General features: G+C 42.4%; 1 protein-coding gene across 5 annotated transcripts in view; it reads left to right on the top strand.

Moving 5' to 3' along the window:
* cacna2d4a (calcium channel, voltage-dependent, alpha 2/delta subunit 4a) overlaps nucleotides 1–18233 on the top strand; it is a 79349-nt gene that overhangs the window by 59248 nt on the left and 1868 nt on the right. For 4 of the 5 annotated variants that reach the window (XM_076722159.1, XM_076722158.1, XM_076722157.1 and 1 more), the window contains 12 exons: nucleotides 6850–6911; nucleotides 11237–11251; nucleotides 11780–11824; nucleotides 12078–12140; nucleotides 13183–13253; nucleotides 14292–14367; nucleotides 14457–14509; nucleotides 15484–15539; nucleotides 16029–16049; nucleotides 16607–16727; nucleotides 17483–17603; nucleotides 17942–18019. In XM_076722159.1, coding sequence (XP_076578274.1) covers nucleotides 6850–6911; nucleotides 11237–11251; nucleotides 11780–11824; nucleotides 12078–12140; nucleotides 13183–13253; nucleotides 14292–14367; nucleotides 14457–14509; nucleotides 15484–15539; nucleotides 16029–16049; nucleotides 16607–16727; nucleotides 17483–17603; nucleotides 17942–18019 — 782 coding nt within the window. Of the gene's footprint in view, nucleotides 1–6849; nucleotides 6912–11236; nucleotides 11252–11779; nucleotides 11825–12077; nucleotides 12141–13182; nucleotides 13254–14291; nucleotides 14368–14456; nucleotides 14510–15483; nucleotides 15540–16028; nucleotides 16050–16606; nucleotides 16728–17482; nucleotides 17604–17936; nucleotides 18020–18233 lie in introns of all 5 variants that reach the window. The other variant, XM_076722156.1, reaches the window with a different exon arrangement.

Raw genomic sequence — 18233 nt, 5'->3', positions numbered from 1 at the left:
TAGCCAAAACCAATTTCAAGGAATGCAGTAGAAACGGTGCAGAGATGTGGAATGTCCTGTTTGTGTCCCTGCAGTTTTCCTTCATCAACAGCAGATCACAGCAATGACATAATATTCTCATTATATCCTTTAAATCATCACAGAAATCCCTGTTCGCCCGTGCCATTATTGTTATGTTTGCATTTCTTATTCATGCAGCATTCCTCTCAGTATTGAGCCTTAATGCTGTTTGTTATCTTCAAGTTGTTTTTCTTTTTGGCCATGCATACAAGTGAAGCAAGATGCAGATTACAGGGTGAGGCGTATGGATGATAGCTGTCTTTTCACAGGGTCAGACAGTCACATATTAAAGAGGATGGAAAGAAAGATGTGGTAGAAAACAGGAGAAAAAAGACTCGAAAAAAAGATGTTCTGAACTGCCTCTCTCTCTGCTCCATCATACAGATGAATGTTTGACATTTGTCCGTAAAGACTACAATTATGTGTTTGTGTGTTTGCGAGGGAGAGCGAGAAACAAAGCACAAGTGACGTTTTTAAGTGAGAAAACTATAATCTCTACATGTTTGCATTGTCAGTGTGTGTGTGTGTGTGTGTGTGTGTGTGTGTGTGTGTGTGTGCGCGCGCGCAATAAAGCAGAAAAGAGAGAGGAAGACAGATACATGACAGCCTTTGACGTTTGTTCAGATAAACAGTAATCTTGCTGTCCACACTTGGTTCAAACACAGAACACGCTTTAAGATTTCAAAGTAGGCACAAAATACATAAAACACAGATTTTGTGAATCAGTTGCTTTTGCTCAAACACACACACAAGTGGAGTGAAGCGAACACACAGCTTAGAAAATGTTGAAGCTTTTAGCCATTTCCCCAACATGGTGGTGCGTTTAAGACCTCTATGATATCTGACCGCTTGTGTTTCTTCTCTTCAAAAGTGAAAGAGTCACTTAATACTCTTGTTTTTGCTGACCTCCTGTGGTTTTCACCTTGCTGCAGTGATGTGGACGTGTACTCCAGGGTGTGTTGGTACACTGTGACATCACTGTGGGGTGTGATCAGTGATGCTGGGTTACCAACAGGAATGATGGCCCAAACTAGAAGAATAATTCTTCAATAAAGCAGAATTATCTTTTAACCGTAGATGTGGATTTTAAATTAAAAGCTGGTGCTCACTGATTCTTAAACACACACTCTCACACACACACACACACACACACACACACACACACACACACACACACACACCATCCCTAACGCCTTGTCCTCCTCTCCAGGCCTCCCACCTCTGCTTCTCTTGTTGTCTCTACACACACATATGTAAAGAATGAGAAACACACGTACTCTCATGCACGCTCACGCACCACCATTTGATCTCGCTTGCTCTATTATTGATAGCCACGCTCTGTTGAAATGAAAGGGTTTCCAACTCATAACATTATTAAAAATCAATTCATCCTCTTTCATCCCCTCTGCTTTTCGTCTTATCCTTTTCCTGCCCGCCCTGTCGTCCCTCTTCATCCCTCCATCACTCTCCCTCCACCTGGGCCACCTGACTCCATTACATCAATTAATCTGGTCCTTTGATTACAATGCATGTGCTCTGTTGATGACCTGTATCTCTGCATGTGTGTCTCTCCGTTTTTGGTTTATTGTGTGCATGCGTGTGTGTGTTTACGTGTGTCTCCTTCATTCCTTTGGTCTTGAACTCTTTTCTTCTCTCTCTTACTCCCTTGCGGTTTTCCAATTTTGTGTTTATTATGTCTTTTTAACACATTCTGTGCTAAAGCATACTGCTGTCCACTCTGTGTGTGTGCGTGTGTGTGCGCATGCATTTGTGTGTGAAAAGAATGAAATGACCTCCTCACTAGTGGCCTTATTTTCAGTGTCTCCTCTGTGCCCTGAGACTTAGCCATTGTGTCAGTTTAATTTATTGACTCTTTTGTGTGTGTATATGCATGTGTGTGTGTGTGTGTGTGTGTGTGTGTGTGTCTGTGTCTGTGTCTGTGTGTGTGTGTGCGTGTGTGTGTGCCTGTGTGTGTTCCTTTATATTTAGCCTCGACTCCAGGGTCTTGCTAACGGAACCATCAACACCAGCACTGCACTCCGGTCATTTAACACAAGCTGACCTCCTGTGCCATCTCAGTCCAGCACACACTCTCACACACACGCACTCACAGTCAAACACACTCTATGTTGTCAAAAATGTGTGAACACATGCCGCCACCCATTTATAGAACTGCACAGTCACCACACTGTGTGTCACCAAAGTAAAAAAAGACAGACAGACAGACAGACAGACAGACAGATATTCTTCTTCCACCATCATGCTCCATCCCTCTCTTTCTTCACAGTCTGTCAGACACTTGACACTTTTGCTGCTCCATTTAGCAAAAGGCCAGCAACTCTTCACCTTTCCCTGTCTCATTCAGTCACTCAGTTCAATTATAGTGAGCTTTAGTGGCAGGACTATGCCGCCCTGGTTCCTACGAATTATGATTAATAGCTGCATTATATGTTTTTTTCCGAGGGCTACATTTTTGTACCCCACAGAAGTCTTTGGAAAGTGGTTGGAGTGGATGGTGGGTGTACAGAGCATCAGACTGATGGAGACCAGGGTTTGTGACCCACATCCTGGATGTGGTTAGGTTTAGGCTACAAAAACACTTTGTTTTGGAAAAGAGGGTGTTTTTGGTTAAATATACTGGAGAGAAACAACAACATCCTGCCATATGTCACCATTGAATTTTTCAGTATTTAACCAAGACAAGAGTCACTCCCTGACCAAAAACAGGCCGTTTAAATTGTCTAGACGTAACTGTTAAAACATAATCATGCTTCAGTTGTTACAAGCGGATAATGTCAGAAAAACAAATGACATACTTCATCAGTGAAAGTTCTGCAGCAAAATATTTCCTTATTATGTTGATAAAAATGTAATCCGGGCAGCATTAATTGTCTTTCCAAATGTATTAGCACTTGCAAATTATTGCAGCTTTCAGTCTGAATCAGCTACCCGGCCTGCTCACTGCGGTGGATGTGTGCTACCGTTACTTTCTCTGGCATTCTTGTGACTAGCTGGCTGTAGCTTTGGCAATATATCTGCCTTGCCTTGTGGAAGACTCAGGTCATTCACAACGAGTGCACGTGCAGAGTCCCCTACCCCTTTGTGTTTGTTTCTGTTGTCCTGGAGTCTGTTTACCCTCGTCCCAGTCGCCCTTTATCTTTCACATTCTTTTTCCCCATCATTCACAGTTCGCATCCCTGCATCTCTCATCCCTCTATCTCGTTAGTGTAATAACCAATTAACTCCAGCTCCTGGTTGCGTTAATTTTTTATTTATTTCCTCATTAATTCATTTCCTGTTGAAAGCACACTCCACTGTGATTGGCAGCTCACGCTAATTGCGACTCAGACTGTGAGTGTGCAAGATACGGTCTCATACATGCAAGCGCACACGTTCAAGCTTGTGAGCACACACACACACACACACACACACACACACACACACACACACACACACACACACACTCTTCATTGCATGCATGTAAGGTTATACATATTCTTGTGCACACACTTGTATGCAAACTGAACACACATCGAGTAATGTCTGCTAGCTATGAGACACATTATGGAAAAATAACATCTATTACAACACACACACACACTCACAGAGGGATCAGTGTGATGGTTTTAATTAGATTTGGCCTCCAACTCAAAGTGGAAAAGAAGGCAGATTACTGCTGCCCTCCATAATGGCCTTCCAACACTTTATCTGAGATTACTGTGGAGAGAGATGACTTCAAGGTCGCAAGCACCACTGAGGACAGATGTGTAGGAGAGGGTGTTTAAACACCTGGAAGAAAAATTCACAGATCACCAGTCGTATATCCCATGTGCTTTTTTTGCATTGATTTTGCATCCTTACATGTGATATTTTATCTTCTGGGGGACAAAATGACTGATCACATATGAAAATGCATTGCAATGTATATTTTCACACTTTGGACATTTTTGAACAGCCGTCCTGGAGCCGTATGAACAGATAAACAACCCCCCAATCAACTAAACCAACTTTTCTGTGTACATGGATGATTACGAGCTGATTACAGCCACAATCTGACTGATTTTCAAGAGATAGGATGGAATCCACGGCACACACACATGCACACACAAACCAGACACGCATACAGACACTGGACTGATCCCCATGAAGACATACAGCTCATAGTTTATTCTCACTCTCACTGATCCATAATTCATGGCCTAATAGCATCTCACAAGCATAATTGAATGAGATGCGTTGAACTTTTCAGCCAATAGGTACAAACTGAGAAGAAGGACCACGTTTCATTCACCATACCAGTGTGTAAGATTTTTCAAAATTCCATGGAAAAGTTTACAGAGTTTAGTTGGTGGCAAGCCAAACATTTCATATGTTGCAGGGGTTTTGCTGGGGACACGTGGACTTTGTATTTCTAAAATCCCAGCAACAAAACTGATGGACTGCAAAGTGATTAGCTGTGATTAATGATCCAATACACTGGATCGGTAATGACCACGGCATGACTAATCCACTTCAAATATTGTCTCTTCGTCAATGCGATTATTCAATTCACTGTCTCCAATATAAGTTAGATGCATTCAGTCATGCCGGGCTGCCAAGTGATCTTTTAGTGGCACAGCACAGTTTCTGGCCTCATGTTACCTTACATGAAAATGAAATTGAAATCAGAAATTGGATCAGCGTATTCGACGCGGTGGTGTGACGTACTTGTGATTTGTAGTGAGTAGGGTAAGACATAAAGCACTACGGGCACGGTCCTTTGAAGTACGGCTGAGGTCTGACATTAAAGCACTGAATGTGTCTAAATCTATCTTCAGCTAACAAAACAAGTCCTTCCTCTCTGCTCTCTTTTTTCCTCCCAGCCAGACCTAAAAATGACCAACCTATAAACTAATCTCCCTCATAATAAAGCCTCTCTGCCACCTGACTCCATTAAAGTAATTATTCTGCTGCGTGTATTTATTACGGCACACGATGACGTGCGTGTGTGTGGTTGGGTATTAGTGCAGGCTCTGTGAGGGGAGGTGGGTGTGTGCGCAGGCATTTGTGCTTATATGTGTTTTGTGTATTGAGAGCACCGCGGAGGCTTTCCCTGTGTGGCTGTACAAAGCATGCTGGGAGGAAAACGCTGAGTCTTTGATGCTAATATGAAGTGTCATATCTTCCCTCGCAGTGTGTGTGTGTGTGTGTGTGTGTGTGTGTGTGTGTGTGTGTGTGTGTGTATTTGTTGTGTGTGGGTGCATACAGTATGTGTGCACTGAGAACTTATGCAATTACAGTTCCTTTTTGCATTACCACGCCGACTAAAATGCTGATGGACGTTGCAGCCCTAAGCTGACACAAGCAATCATTCTGCCGCCGTGTGTGTGCGTACGTGCGTGGCTGAAACATGTACAAACACACGCTAATTCTTGGCTTAATGTTTTGTGACTGGCAGTGCTACGTTGTAGGCAGAGGTCGGACGCACACATATGCGCGCACAGACACACACTGTCTAAGAATAGGCGGTTCACATGGCGGTGCTGAGGCTCAGAAGGCCAGTTACTGTAAAAGGATTTTCATAAGTTGAGTTCTGAAGGCAGAGCTGATCTGTACAGCAGGTCCTCCTCTACTCCTCCAGCCTGAGAGCCGAGAGAGAGATATAGTCTCTCACCCTGGGACATTAATCGGCTCATTAATGTTCTTTCTTCTAAACTGCTGGAATTAAAGTTTCCCTCTCCGTTTATTGCTGCTACAACCATTACTTCTAAAGGAATCACTGCTTAAACTGAACATGTTATCACAGCAGCGGTGCCTATGACTACCAGTGCTGTTACTAATACTATTCATATATTTCTACTAGTCCCACTGGTATTACTACTACTACAACATCAAAAGTGTTATCACATTACTCATTCACAGTGCTGCTGTAAACTCTTCATGTCAGACAGAAGTGATTGCAGCATGAGGAAAATGTGCACTATTAAACAATTTGGAGATCATTAAGTGTTAAAACTGAGACAGAGCCAAAGTATATCATTGAAACTCACATGAAATTTGAGAGAACACATTTAATACAGACTTGATTTTTTGGGTTATGTGATTCTTATGTGTATGAATCAAGCGACAGCCTCCTGGGCTGAAAGTAAAGCGAACACGAAAGTGCCAAAAACTGCAGTTCCTCGAATTAAGGCTTACAGTTATGCATAATTATGGGCACGGCGGCTTTGAGTGCCAGCTAGCTGCTAGGTTTCAGCAACCCGCCTGAGCTCCACCCACGCTCCACCTCTTTGCCCATTTCTGGATTAGCCGAGAGTCAGTCAGACACAACAGCTGGAGCCACTGTCCCTGAGCCTCACAATGGCTTTGTGGAAACCTCCGGTGACGTCCATGTTTTATACAGTCTGAGGCGTGAATGCTTTTGCTGCTGCCTCGGCAAGAGGAATGACAGATCTTGAAAACATACAAACCGTACAATGGGAAATGGGTACACAGGTAGAGGAAAAAAGATAATAACACCGGAAAGATCATGCTGTGCAGCCACAGGTGGTGTACATATTTTTCTTCCTGCTTTCATGTCGTTGCCATGACAGTTTCAGTGCTAATAATGCAATGGAGAGAGGTTTGGAGTTCAAAGCCCCGCACTGCTCTAGCAGAGGTGTTTCCCTTTCACTATCCATATCCTGTGTGTGCACTACATCTGCCACATCCTCCATTATAAGTATCCTTTTAAATCCATTTAAGTTCAAGTTTATTTTACTGTACTTAATTCACCCCTCTGTCCCTCTCCCTCTCTGTCTCTGCCTGCAGCCATCGGGGTCCAGATGACTCTGGACGTGGTCGAGTCCAGATTCTGGGCCATCGTAGCACAGGTAAGCACAGACGGACCTTTCACTGAATGAATCCTTCATAGGTAGGATTGAAGGAAAGAAAAGGAAAGGATTGTGACAGTGACAGTAAGGTTAATAAAGGAAAAACTCCCTCCTGAATATGACAGCATGGTCGTGCTTTCAGAGCTTAACGTGGATGTCGCCAACTGTAAACAAAAACACAAACACAGAAAGGAATGACGAATGTCAGGTTGCCCTGTGCACTGTTTGGGAATTACATGCTGTGATGATTGCACTGTTGCTTTGTTTTTTTTGTATTTTTTAATGCCCCCTGTACGACAAGTTGATTGCAGTACAATGCTGCCGCTGATTAGAAATATTTGATATATTTATGGTTAGAGCAGTTATAGTGATCAATGCTTTTGGAGTACAAACAACACAACTGTGCTGTTTTTCAGTTAACTGAAGAATAGTACCATCCACCACCTCCACCCCCTGCCGAGTAAGGACTCCTGTATCTCCCAAAGTAATCAGTCAAAAATTGTTGGCATCTGTGCACCCATTTGATTCTCACTGGACTGCTCTCATACAGCACCTTCACTACTTTATTTTTCATGCCGGATGAAAGGATTGCATTGAAGTGCTCTGATTACTGACTCAGTGGGAAACAGCTCAAATCGTTTTTACTTCTAGTTTTGATTGTCAAAGGCTGTGTTCCTGATTTGACTTTCAAATTTCACATTTACATTGTTGGCATTAACCAAACACCACATTGCTATGCATACTGCTCAGTTTCTTGTTAAATAGAAGTTATGGCTATTGATGAATATGCTGTCTGCTTCACAGGTTTAACCCGTGGTAGTTCTGTATTCAGGATAGCCTTTTAAACCACCGGGCCGTTCTGACACCATTTATTACTGTATGACAAGGAGTCAAGGATTATTATAGGCTCTTTTTCTGCTCCATTAGTTGGTAATTACAGCTTTTAAACTTTGTTTTAATTCAAAGCTTAATGCAGTGTTTTCCATATCACTGCACCCACCATTAAAGGGGGGCTTATCCTGCCTAAAATATTATTTTAAAAGATTAAGTGTCATCATTACAATTGTTTTTCAGCTGCTATTTTTATGCACTACTCAGAGTATTTCATCAGCAGTGCTTTCAGTGGAGGGCCTTCGCATCCCATGAGCTCTCCCACACCTATGAGAACATTTTATTCAAGAAGAACTTGCTTAATTTGGCGTAACACCTTTGCTGTAGCAGGTGTTTGATAACTTGGCTGCTTCCCTCTCCTGCTCCCATGGCTATAAATGACAGCAGTTAAAAGAGCATTAAGGTTGCTGGCTAGCCTCCTCATGATGGATAGCTACCACATCGAGGCTGAGCAGCCCCCAAGTGGGTTTCTGTGTGTGTGTTTGTGTTCGTGGACGTGTGAAGACGAGAGCACTATTTATGTGTATGTGTCTGTTAATGTTAATGTCTGTCATGTTGACAGGGACCATATGCATGACCATCTGTGCACTAGTGTGTTGTTATGTCCATATTCATCAACTAGGAACTCATTAGCATCATTTGCAGTAGCCTTGTTATCCACTAGATTTATGCTGTATGGAAAGTCATCTCGACTCCCAGCTCCCTCTCTCCTCCTGCCTAAATTCTCAGTTTTCTCTCCTCCCACTTCCTTTCTTTCCCTCAACACTTTCTGTCCTACCTCTCTCAGCCCCTTCACTCCTTCCTTCTTCCCTTGCCTCCTCACCTCAGCCCTCCCTCCCTTCCTCTGATAGCTTACATAATCGTCTTATCTACCTGTCACGGGCTCACTGTCAGGCATCTTTATTTCATGGGGTTTGTGTGTGCGTACACTCACAGTATGTGCTTGTCTTGACTGTGTATGTTCATGTGTGCTCCTCCACGTGTGTGTGTGTGTGTGTGTGTGTGTGTGTGTGTGTGTTTATGTGTGAAATCTTCTCTGTGGCCTATTTAAAGTGTTCAGCTCCCATAGGGGTGAAGATGCTGTACCTGCTCTAAATCCTAAATGAAATATCTGCATTCTGGAGGTAACCGGTCACATGGCAGCCACAAATATCTGCCTAGAAAGACTTCTGCCAATGGGGTGCAAGTGTTAAAAGAAAGAAAATGTATAGGATTGCATTCAATCTTTAAGTCTCCATCCATATTGCCACTTCAATTAATTGTGTTTATGAAGGTTAATGGCTCATGCATGCACTGAAAAATGTTGATTAACTCTGATTTTCATTGTACTGATTTTCATTTCGACCACAATTTTTAATCGCTCACTTGATTGAACTGTGCACATAGTCCTCAGATCTCAGGGGAAGAGTTACGTAAGTGAGGGAAACCCTGTTTGACCTTCAGCTACAGTATAAGGTTGACTACCTTAAAATAAGATGTTATTAGTGGATGAATTATGAATTAGTGAGGGTAAGAATAAAGCATGAGATGCTGTCTAGTAGGAACCATCCAAATGTTAATGGGAAGATGTTCTGACATCACTGTACAGTACACTCTGCTGTGTGTGTGTGTGTGTGTGTGTGTGTGTGTGTGTGTGTGTGTGTGTGTGTGTGTGTGTACATCCATGGTGTTTAAAAGGGAGAAAGTGAAAGAGAAAGAAACAGGTGTAAACATGAAGGAATAAAAAAAGAGAGACCTCATCACCCTGCTCCACTGACACATGATGTTCCCACCTTGGTTATACCTGTAAACCCACAATTTTATGAAGATGCATCACGTTAAGATATACAGTGTGGATCCTACAGTGTGAGCACCCATACATCTCTCACAGTCCATTGCTGCTATATTTCGTCTGACAGCGAGTGGAGGTGCAGTGAGAGGCTGCGAGGTGATAGTAATGAGAATCAAAAGATGATAGATTTACTGCCATTCACATCTTGACACGTCCTTTATCTCTTGGACAAGTCTCAGCTGTTTATTCCTGTCTCTTTAATTCCATATTTGTTTCTTGCTTATTGCTCGTGATGGCACTGCACAGCAACTTTTGAAGTGTGAAATGAATAAATGTCTGTATTCAGGAATGGAGCGGCTTTCTTTAAAATGTGTTAATGCACTTTGATCATTTGTAAATTCGTGTGATATAGCATAGCAAAGTATGCAGTGGTGTGCAGTGTCATGGTTATAATACCAACACGGTGTATTATAACTGTGTTCAGCCTCTTCAGAACGCTCGCTCTGATGTTAGAGGTAAGGAGGCTTGATGAGGCATAGAAATGTTGCTTATAGAGGGGAAAACACTGCATTAAGACAAAGGGCCCAAAGCAGTTAGCTGTGATGGACTAATTTGGCAGTTCTGATTTAATTCATTAGTGGTGGGAAGAAAGTCAGTAAACTCAAAAGGCAAAGTTTTTGTGATTTGTGTCTGTAGAGCAACGTCCTAGCCTCAGAGGAAAGTCCTCTTTGTACACAGGAAATATCACAGTGTGATGGGAATTTGTCCATGAAATTTACAACCTTTTTCAACATTTTTGGTTTTAAGGACCCCACGCTTTTTATTTCTATTACCACCAATCATGACAAATCTTCTGGCTAAAGCTACATGAATAACACCTACAGGTTTCACTAGCAGATCTTAAAGCTCAGATTTTTTAGACTTATAGTAGAATATTTAGATAAACACGGCGTAGTTTCTTACAAATATTTCTCCCCCATGAGGCCGACAGCATGTGGGGAAGGATCATTTCTGTCGGTCCGCTCACTGAATTGCAGTTTATTTCAGGAGGCAGCGATGGGAAGCGGAGAGAAAGACTGACACTTGGCTGTAATAGGATTGAAAAGGATGACAGAGTGTCTCATTCACACTCGGACACGCTCTATATAGCCTGACCATGATTTCGAAGACATATTGTCCATAGACACCATACCGTAGATATGAGATGTGACCTTAAAGTCATGAGGAGAACTATTGACATTTTGACTCATGATCCCTCCACTGATGAAGGAAAGTGTTAGCAGGTGAAATTTAGTGTTGATAGAGAACTTTTTGTCCACCTGCAAAGGCTGATGTATAGTAAATAAATCCTATTATTACCATTACTATTTGTCATTTCATGGATCTCATTGATTTATTAGATTTCTTCAGGCCTGCTTCGAAACCTGTTAAAACTGCAATGAAATTTACAAAAATCGTCGTTCTTGAAGAAAAAAAACATCTGCGGGCTTTCATCCCTTCCTGAAACACAAACGTGACTTTGTCAACATGCAAACCAGCAGCGAGAGAGTGACATGGCTTAGTCAGTGCACGGGCTTACACATGACTGACTGAACTAATGTTTCTCTCCCTTCTTCATCCTCTCCTTTTATCTCTCTTTGTTCCTCTTTTCATGTCCTCTCAGCCAAATGACACGGATGTAAGTATGCATCATCTCCCCTCGTCACTCCTTTTTGCACAGACCCAAATTTAACATCTTCAGCACCTGCTGAGCTCTGTGAAGTCAGCTTCACACTCCAGTTAAAGCAGATTACACACACACACACACACACACACACACACACACACACACACAGAGTCACGGACATGCTGAAGTGACAAGTGCAAACTTGCTATCGAGACACTCCTGAGCCCATCGCAGGTAGACGAGACCCACGAAATAACACCTTCTCACCTTCTCAACACGGACGCCTTTTTCTCGCGTTCACACGTACACATGCACTTGTCTACACTGACACATGTTCGAGCAGAACACCTCCGCAGGCAGAGCATGTGTTCAACTCGTTTCCTCACGTACACAAACATGCCCTCTTCTAAACACTTGACAGAGAATATAACACATAGCACACTTCCAGTCACCTGCACTTTCTCTTAGAGACTCTTTCCTTGGCTTGTTAATGGTGAGACACGTGACGTTTTCTTTTCTTTGTCTCTGTCTGTCCTCCAGTGTTCTAATGTAGAGGGGATTTGTCCTCTGCGGTGTGACAGCCTTGTGAGTATATTTCTCTTTTTGTCCGATATATAGTGAATATAAATTCTCAAGCTAGCACGAATTGATGACTGACTATGTCATATCTTGGTATTCAAGCTTTTTGCAACTATGTGGAGCCACAAAAGTAAAAAAAAAAAAAAAACTGACCCGTGTTGCTTTTAATGATATGAATGATTGTGTTTGTTTGTTATCTTTGTCGCAGATCTTTATTTAGGTGAGTAATTGCTTTCGCTGTCTCTGTCTCTCATTCCAGGACATCAACTGCTATGTGATTGACAATAATGGCTTTGTCCTCATTTCTGAACAGCGCAATGATGTAAGTTCACACACACACACACACACACACACACACACGCACACACACAGAAATGTGCTTTCTAGACTTTCTAATCCTCGACCTGATTATTTTAGAGCTCTCATGCCTGTTAATTGATTCATTACCTAACAAGAAAAGGAACACATTTGGAATACTGATCCAAAATATTCTGCTCCTGTTATCTCACAATCACTTAAATGTTCCCGTCATTCAGTGAGAAGTCCCACCTCTCATTCTCTGCACCACTGTTAACAAGCAGTGCAGACATCCTGTCTGTGGCCGGGACACTGCGTCCAACCGGACAACGTCCAGCTCGCTATGAATAGGACTCAAAACCGCATGAATTTGGCATTTTGCATTTGCCATTGCCTTACGTAATCTCATTTGGTTGTTAATGTTAGGAATGACTTCAGTGGCCTTTGGGCACATAGAAAATATTTTAAGATGTGTGTTTTTTACACCCCAGCAGTGAAAAGATCATAATGCATGTTTATATATTCACATTTTTAATTTTCAACCTTTTCCCACAGTAACTATTAATGATAAGCAGTAAAATGAATCAGTACTCATGAATCACAACAACTGTATAAGTAGCTCAGCCTACAATTATGCAACACAACAAATCATAAGCAAAGCAGCAGTGTGCCCTGTAGTTTTACTGTCGCACTCACAGTTTATGGTGAGGGTTTTTGTTTTTTATTCTGTTTTTTTACAGGAAGCAACACTCACCAAATCTGATTTAAAAAGGATTAAACAAACAAGATTTAAGGTGTTAATAAGTGGGGTTTAGATGTGATAGTACATGGATTTGTTACCTTTAAGCAGGCGAGCTGTTTCCCCCATTTCTGCGAAAAAGTGAGTAAGTGAATTTCCCAAAATGTTGACCTGTTCTTTAAATAGACACCTGTAGGGCCCATCTCTACTGAGTGAAAGAGACACAGCAACAAAAAAATTACCGTTAATCAAATACACACACTCGCTGGATGAATGCTTGATGAGACATTTCACACTGAGATCAAAGTGTCTGTCTCTTTTCTGATAGGCGGGAAGGTTCTTTGGTGAGATTGATGGATCAGTGATGACCACGCTAATCCGAATGGGCATGTTCAAAAGGTAATATCTGGTTGTCATTGCCTGGCTGTTAGCAAAGGACAGAGGGGTTAATGGGGGTCCTGATGGGGGCCTTTAAGAGCACTCCCCCCACGCTGCAAATGTCACATGCCATATTGTGCATTCCGGTGTCTCACGCGCATAACAGCATGCATTTGAGTCTGGCTCGTGAGTTTGATTAGATGCTGTATCACAAACAGACGTGGTTGTCGTTGAGCCTTGTCTTAACCAGGAGTTTGGCTTGTAAATGTTTTCCATTTACTTTTTGGATCTTATACGCCTAAGCCATGCATTAGTATGCATGTGAAACATAGCCTGGAGGGCATGCTTTACTGTCATTATAGAGACTCAAAAGCTTTGTTTTTAATGCTATAGAACGGGAGAGTTTCTGCCCTGTGCTGTTCAGTCTATGTGCAGAGGGTAGCTAATTCACCCACCTCTGTGTTTGTGGTACAAATATCCCTGCTTTTCCCTTTCGCTGCCCTTTGAGCTTCTTTGACTGCTCTGGATTTTTCTCCCTCTTACTTTTCGCCCATCTTTTATGTTTGAAATCTCATGAGTGATGTGCTATTTTTAAACGGCTAAAACATTTCGTCATGCTTCATTTGACACAGGATATTACATAACTGGTTTTGAGCATGCATGGACTTCAGTGGCTGTGTGTGTGTGTGCGTGTGTGTGTCTGTATGCGTTTGCAGTCCGTATGTGCATCCCTCTGCAAATTTGTGTATTTACATCTCCTTGAGCTTGTACCTGCACAAGGACCAAATAGAAGCAGTGTAGTATAATACGACAATCGAAATTTTGGCTCAATCTGCTGTTTAAGAAGGAAAATCATCTAAGTACTAGGATGATTTTCTCTCAGGTTTCTTTCTTTTCCAACTTAAGTCAGGGATCAGGGTTTCTACAGAGGTTAAGCTCAGCTATACGACACTGTGTGTAATCGTCTCTGTGGGGTCAAGGAATCGATATAAGCCTGTGAAATACTGCCTGAAGAGCAACACCAATTGCTTTAGTGTGTGTGTGTGTGTGTTCCTTCAGGGTGTCCTTGTTTGACTACCAGGCCATGTGTAAGATGAACTTGCACTCCGTCAGCAGCGCCCGTCCACTTCTCAGCGTATGTACAGTGTGCTCACGCTCTTTACAGTGTTATTGACAATATGTCCAGTCAATTCTGCACTAACTATACTCTGTTTCTGTCTTCAGCCGTTCTATGGTTTGGCTTCAGCCCTCAAGTGGTTCCTCTCCAACTTCCTTCTGTAAGTTTTGCTCGGTGGCAACCAGAATATCAGTACATCTGTTTTTTCTGTAAAGTATTGGAAAGTTTTTCCCTCAGTTGACAACACGAAATCATTAGTTAGGGGACTGTGTTTCTTTGCTTTCTTGCCGGGAGTTAGATAAGACATTCAATACAGCTCTCGTATCTGTATGGTAAATATGAAGCTGCTGCCAACAGTCAGTCAGTTTAGCACTAACACTGTGAACAGGGGGAAACAGCTAGCCTGGCTCTGTCCCAAGACGACAAAATCTGCCTACCAGCATCTCGAAAGCTTACTTCATCTACTTAGTCTAAACATCATGCATGTCCATTTCCTTTCTTGACACAACAGACCCAAGTTTGGCTACGTTCAGTAAGCCCTCGTAAAACCACATCATGTCGTTTTTGCAGTCTGAACATGTCTTTTATGGATTAAACAAACCAGGCATAACATGTTAATTAGTGAGCTGTAGAGATGCAAGTAGGCGGATTTTCTTACCTTTCAACAGAGCCTGGCTGAATAGAGCTGCTTCCCTCTTTTTCCAGTCTTCATGCTAAACTAAGCTAACCGGCTGCAGACGATACCTTTATATTCATATGAAAGCGAAGACGTATCTTTCCCCAAAATGTTGAACTATTTTGTGAAAAGTTATCACCCTAAATTGGAACAAGGGAAGTTTATAAATGGACGTCTTTTCATGAAAAGCTTCAGCTTTTACAGTAGTGAGTTCATTAGCTTCATTAGAAAAAACAAGCTGGTCATCCAGTTTAAAGAAAAAAAAAATGCGGCTACCAAAGATACCAATTACTGCTGAATAACTTGAGGACCCATTTTAATATTCCCATGACACAACTTTGGGTCCTGGCCCAGTTTCTGAAAGCTGCACGCAATCTGCTTGCAATCTGCTTTGGTCTATAACGATGGCCGCCTAATTGACTCCCTCTCTCCGTCCACTCTCCTCTCTCCTTCACAAGGTTTCTCCTGGAGTTTAATATCTGCGGCTTCTGGCACACGGAGCATTTTGCTGACGGTAAGAAAGAATGTGGCCAGTTAAGGGTCAAACTATGCATCTTTATGATGAATGTCCCTCAATATGTGCTGTGAAATATATAATGTATATTTTGCACATCATCACATCCTGCAGTATTTGCAGTAATTTGCCTTATAAACCAATTCTTTATAAACCTGTCAAGTAAATTCTAAAGGGAAATTAGGAAGTCTTGGCTAATAATAGTCACCATCAACCCTTCACTCACTCAAAAAAAAACCCCATAACATTTTCATTATGTTGTCTCTGCTACCACTCACCACAAACTGGTTACAGTAGTTCAATACCAGTTAACACTGTGAGTTGTGTGCAACATCGATCACCAGTCTAGAGGTCATTACCGAATAACAGCATCGTGTGCTCTCATCCTCTCTCCATCAATCACATGATCACCCTTCTCATTACTCCGCCTGCCAATCATCCGCTCTTCCTCTTACTCCACATCATCATCATCATCGTCCCTCCATTCAGCCAAGCCATCTTTCAGCGTGTGTGAGTATCTGTCTTGGAGTATTTTTTTTTTTAGGGAGATCAGTCCTCTGCTAAACTACCTTTTTTAAGTTTTGTGTTTGGTGTAGTGTTTGTAGTATACTTCAAAGAAAACAGCATCCGGTGTGTCTGATTATGTAAGTAGCTTTCAGAGGGAACAGGGGCAACTGGCACGTTCTTCAAAACAAGAACTAAGCGTCGTGTTACACTGAAGCTAATGTAATTCAGAGGAAGTCAGACAGAAAGCATAGCTCCCAGCCAGATGTGGAATTTCAGCCAGCCATTATGGCTCTTCTTTCTGCTTTCAAACTCACCTATTTGCATGTACACAGACACCAAATTCAATTTTGCCTTAAGTACACAGCAAGCTAGAGCACCTCTGGTCATGGTAGAAAGAGCAATAAATGGCTGAAGTGTGAAGCACTTAAATAGAACCCAGCGTTCTCCTGTCACACACTCTCAACCTGTCAATCACCAACAAAAGATCAGACGCACACTTTCACACTCACTTATTCTAATTCCTAACCTCAAGACATGACCCACATCTCTTTCTCTATTAGCCTCAGCTCATAAGAAAAAAGGGGACATCCTGCAGCCGTGTGACACCGAGTACCCCAGCTTCGTCTACGAGCCGTCAGTCAAAGAGACCAACAGCATTATTAAGTGTGGACGCTGCCAAAAGTAAGCACACACTCATGCACACTTACGCACACACAAATCTGCAGTGCAGTCCTCTCTAAGCCCTAGACCAGTCATATTAAATTGTCCTTCCAAAATCCATTTTCAACGGCTTTGCACTGTTCTGCATACTGAGAGCAGTGTGTGTTTATGCAAGAGTATCAGGAAGAGGGAAATAAGTAGAAAGGAACGGAATTAGATCAGGGTGCACGAGGTGATAGAAAGACTGAGAGGCATGTGGAGAGGGAGAGAGGGAGAGACTGGAAAACTGAGAGGAAGTATTAAGAGAGGTAAATGAAAAAGCAGAGGTGGGGGAGAGTGGGTGACAGAAACAGAGATGGAAAAACAGTGGGAGGCAAGAGGAGGAGGAAGAGGAGAAAGAGAGGGAAGCATCACAGCATGTGTCTGTGTGAGTTTGAAAGAGAGAGGCAGAAAGCTGTGGTTTTGTGGTTACACTATTATTTCAGCAGGTTTGGGATCATAGGTTGAGTGTGAACGCCCTCATGAGGCCAAAAGAGGTATAACACAGCACAAGCACTGCTTCAAGTGAATCATAGTGTTCTGTTCATTTTATTTACCCAGTAAGACCATCCTGCCAAGTAAATTTACAAAATCATTATTTTTTCTATAGAAATAATCCTATAAATGACTATGTGAAACATTATATGGGGTTTTTCATGTTATTATTTATCATGACGACAGCTTTTGTTGTGTGCACATTTTCACGCTTTTTCTACGCATGCACTTGCGTGTGTCAGGATGTTTGTGGTGCAGCAGATACCAGAGAGCAACCTGTTGCTGTTGGTGGTGCAGGCAGACTGTGACTGCTCCAGACAGTACTCACCCATCACCCTGGAGCCCAAGGAAGTCAAATATATCCTTTGATAATCTGGTGTTAATGGGGTATGCTGGTTCAAAATAAGCATGTATTGCCTTGAAATCAGTTTGCTTTTTTGACTGTCTTTGCGCTGCAGTGTCTGTTACTGCAGACTCCCCCTCTTGCTCTGCTGAGAATGTGGACGGACCAACAATCAGGAGTCACTAATGTTGCAATAAGGACAGGATCTTTTCCCAGCTTCCCAACCGTGACCATTATAATTGGGTTTTGATTAAGCTTTTGCCCGTGCACCACGCTGCCCCCGCTCTGATTCAGTGTGTGAATTCGATAGAAGCTTCTCCTGCTCCTGTTGTTCCTCCTTGACTCCACTGTACATAACGCCTCAGTGAAGTGTGACAGGATGAGGTCACAGAAGATTCGCCGACGCCCCGAGTCCTGCCACGCCTACCACCCCCAGGTCAGCTTGATGGCTTTACATCAACCAGCAGCTGCAGCTGGTTCACAGCAGCTTTGACCAAGTGTTGATTTTTTCAAAGCTACATCATGATAAAACACTCCTCCTCACACTGTCTTACTGCACTGTCTCTGTGCACCAAATAGTATTTTCTAATTGGATGTTTATACTGTACATCTGCTGTCAGCTCGATTGCATTGAATTTCTGTTTGTCCCT

The sequence above is a fragment of the Chaetodon auriga genome, chromosome 22 (assembly GCF_051107435.1).
Source record: "Chaetodon auriga isolate fChaAug3 chromosome 22, fChaAug3.hap1, whole genome shotgun sequence".
Classification (NCBI taxonomy): domain Eukaryota; kingdom Metazoa; phylum Chordata; class Actinopteri; order Chaetodontiformes; family Chaetodontidae; genus Chaetodon; species Chaetodon auriga.
This window is presented reverse-complemented; position numbering and strand designations above follow the sequence as displayed.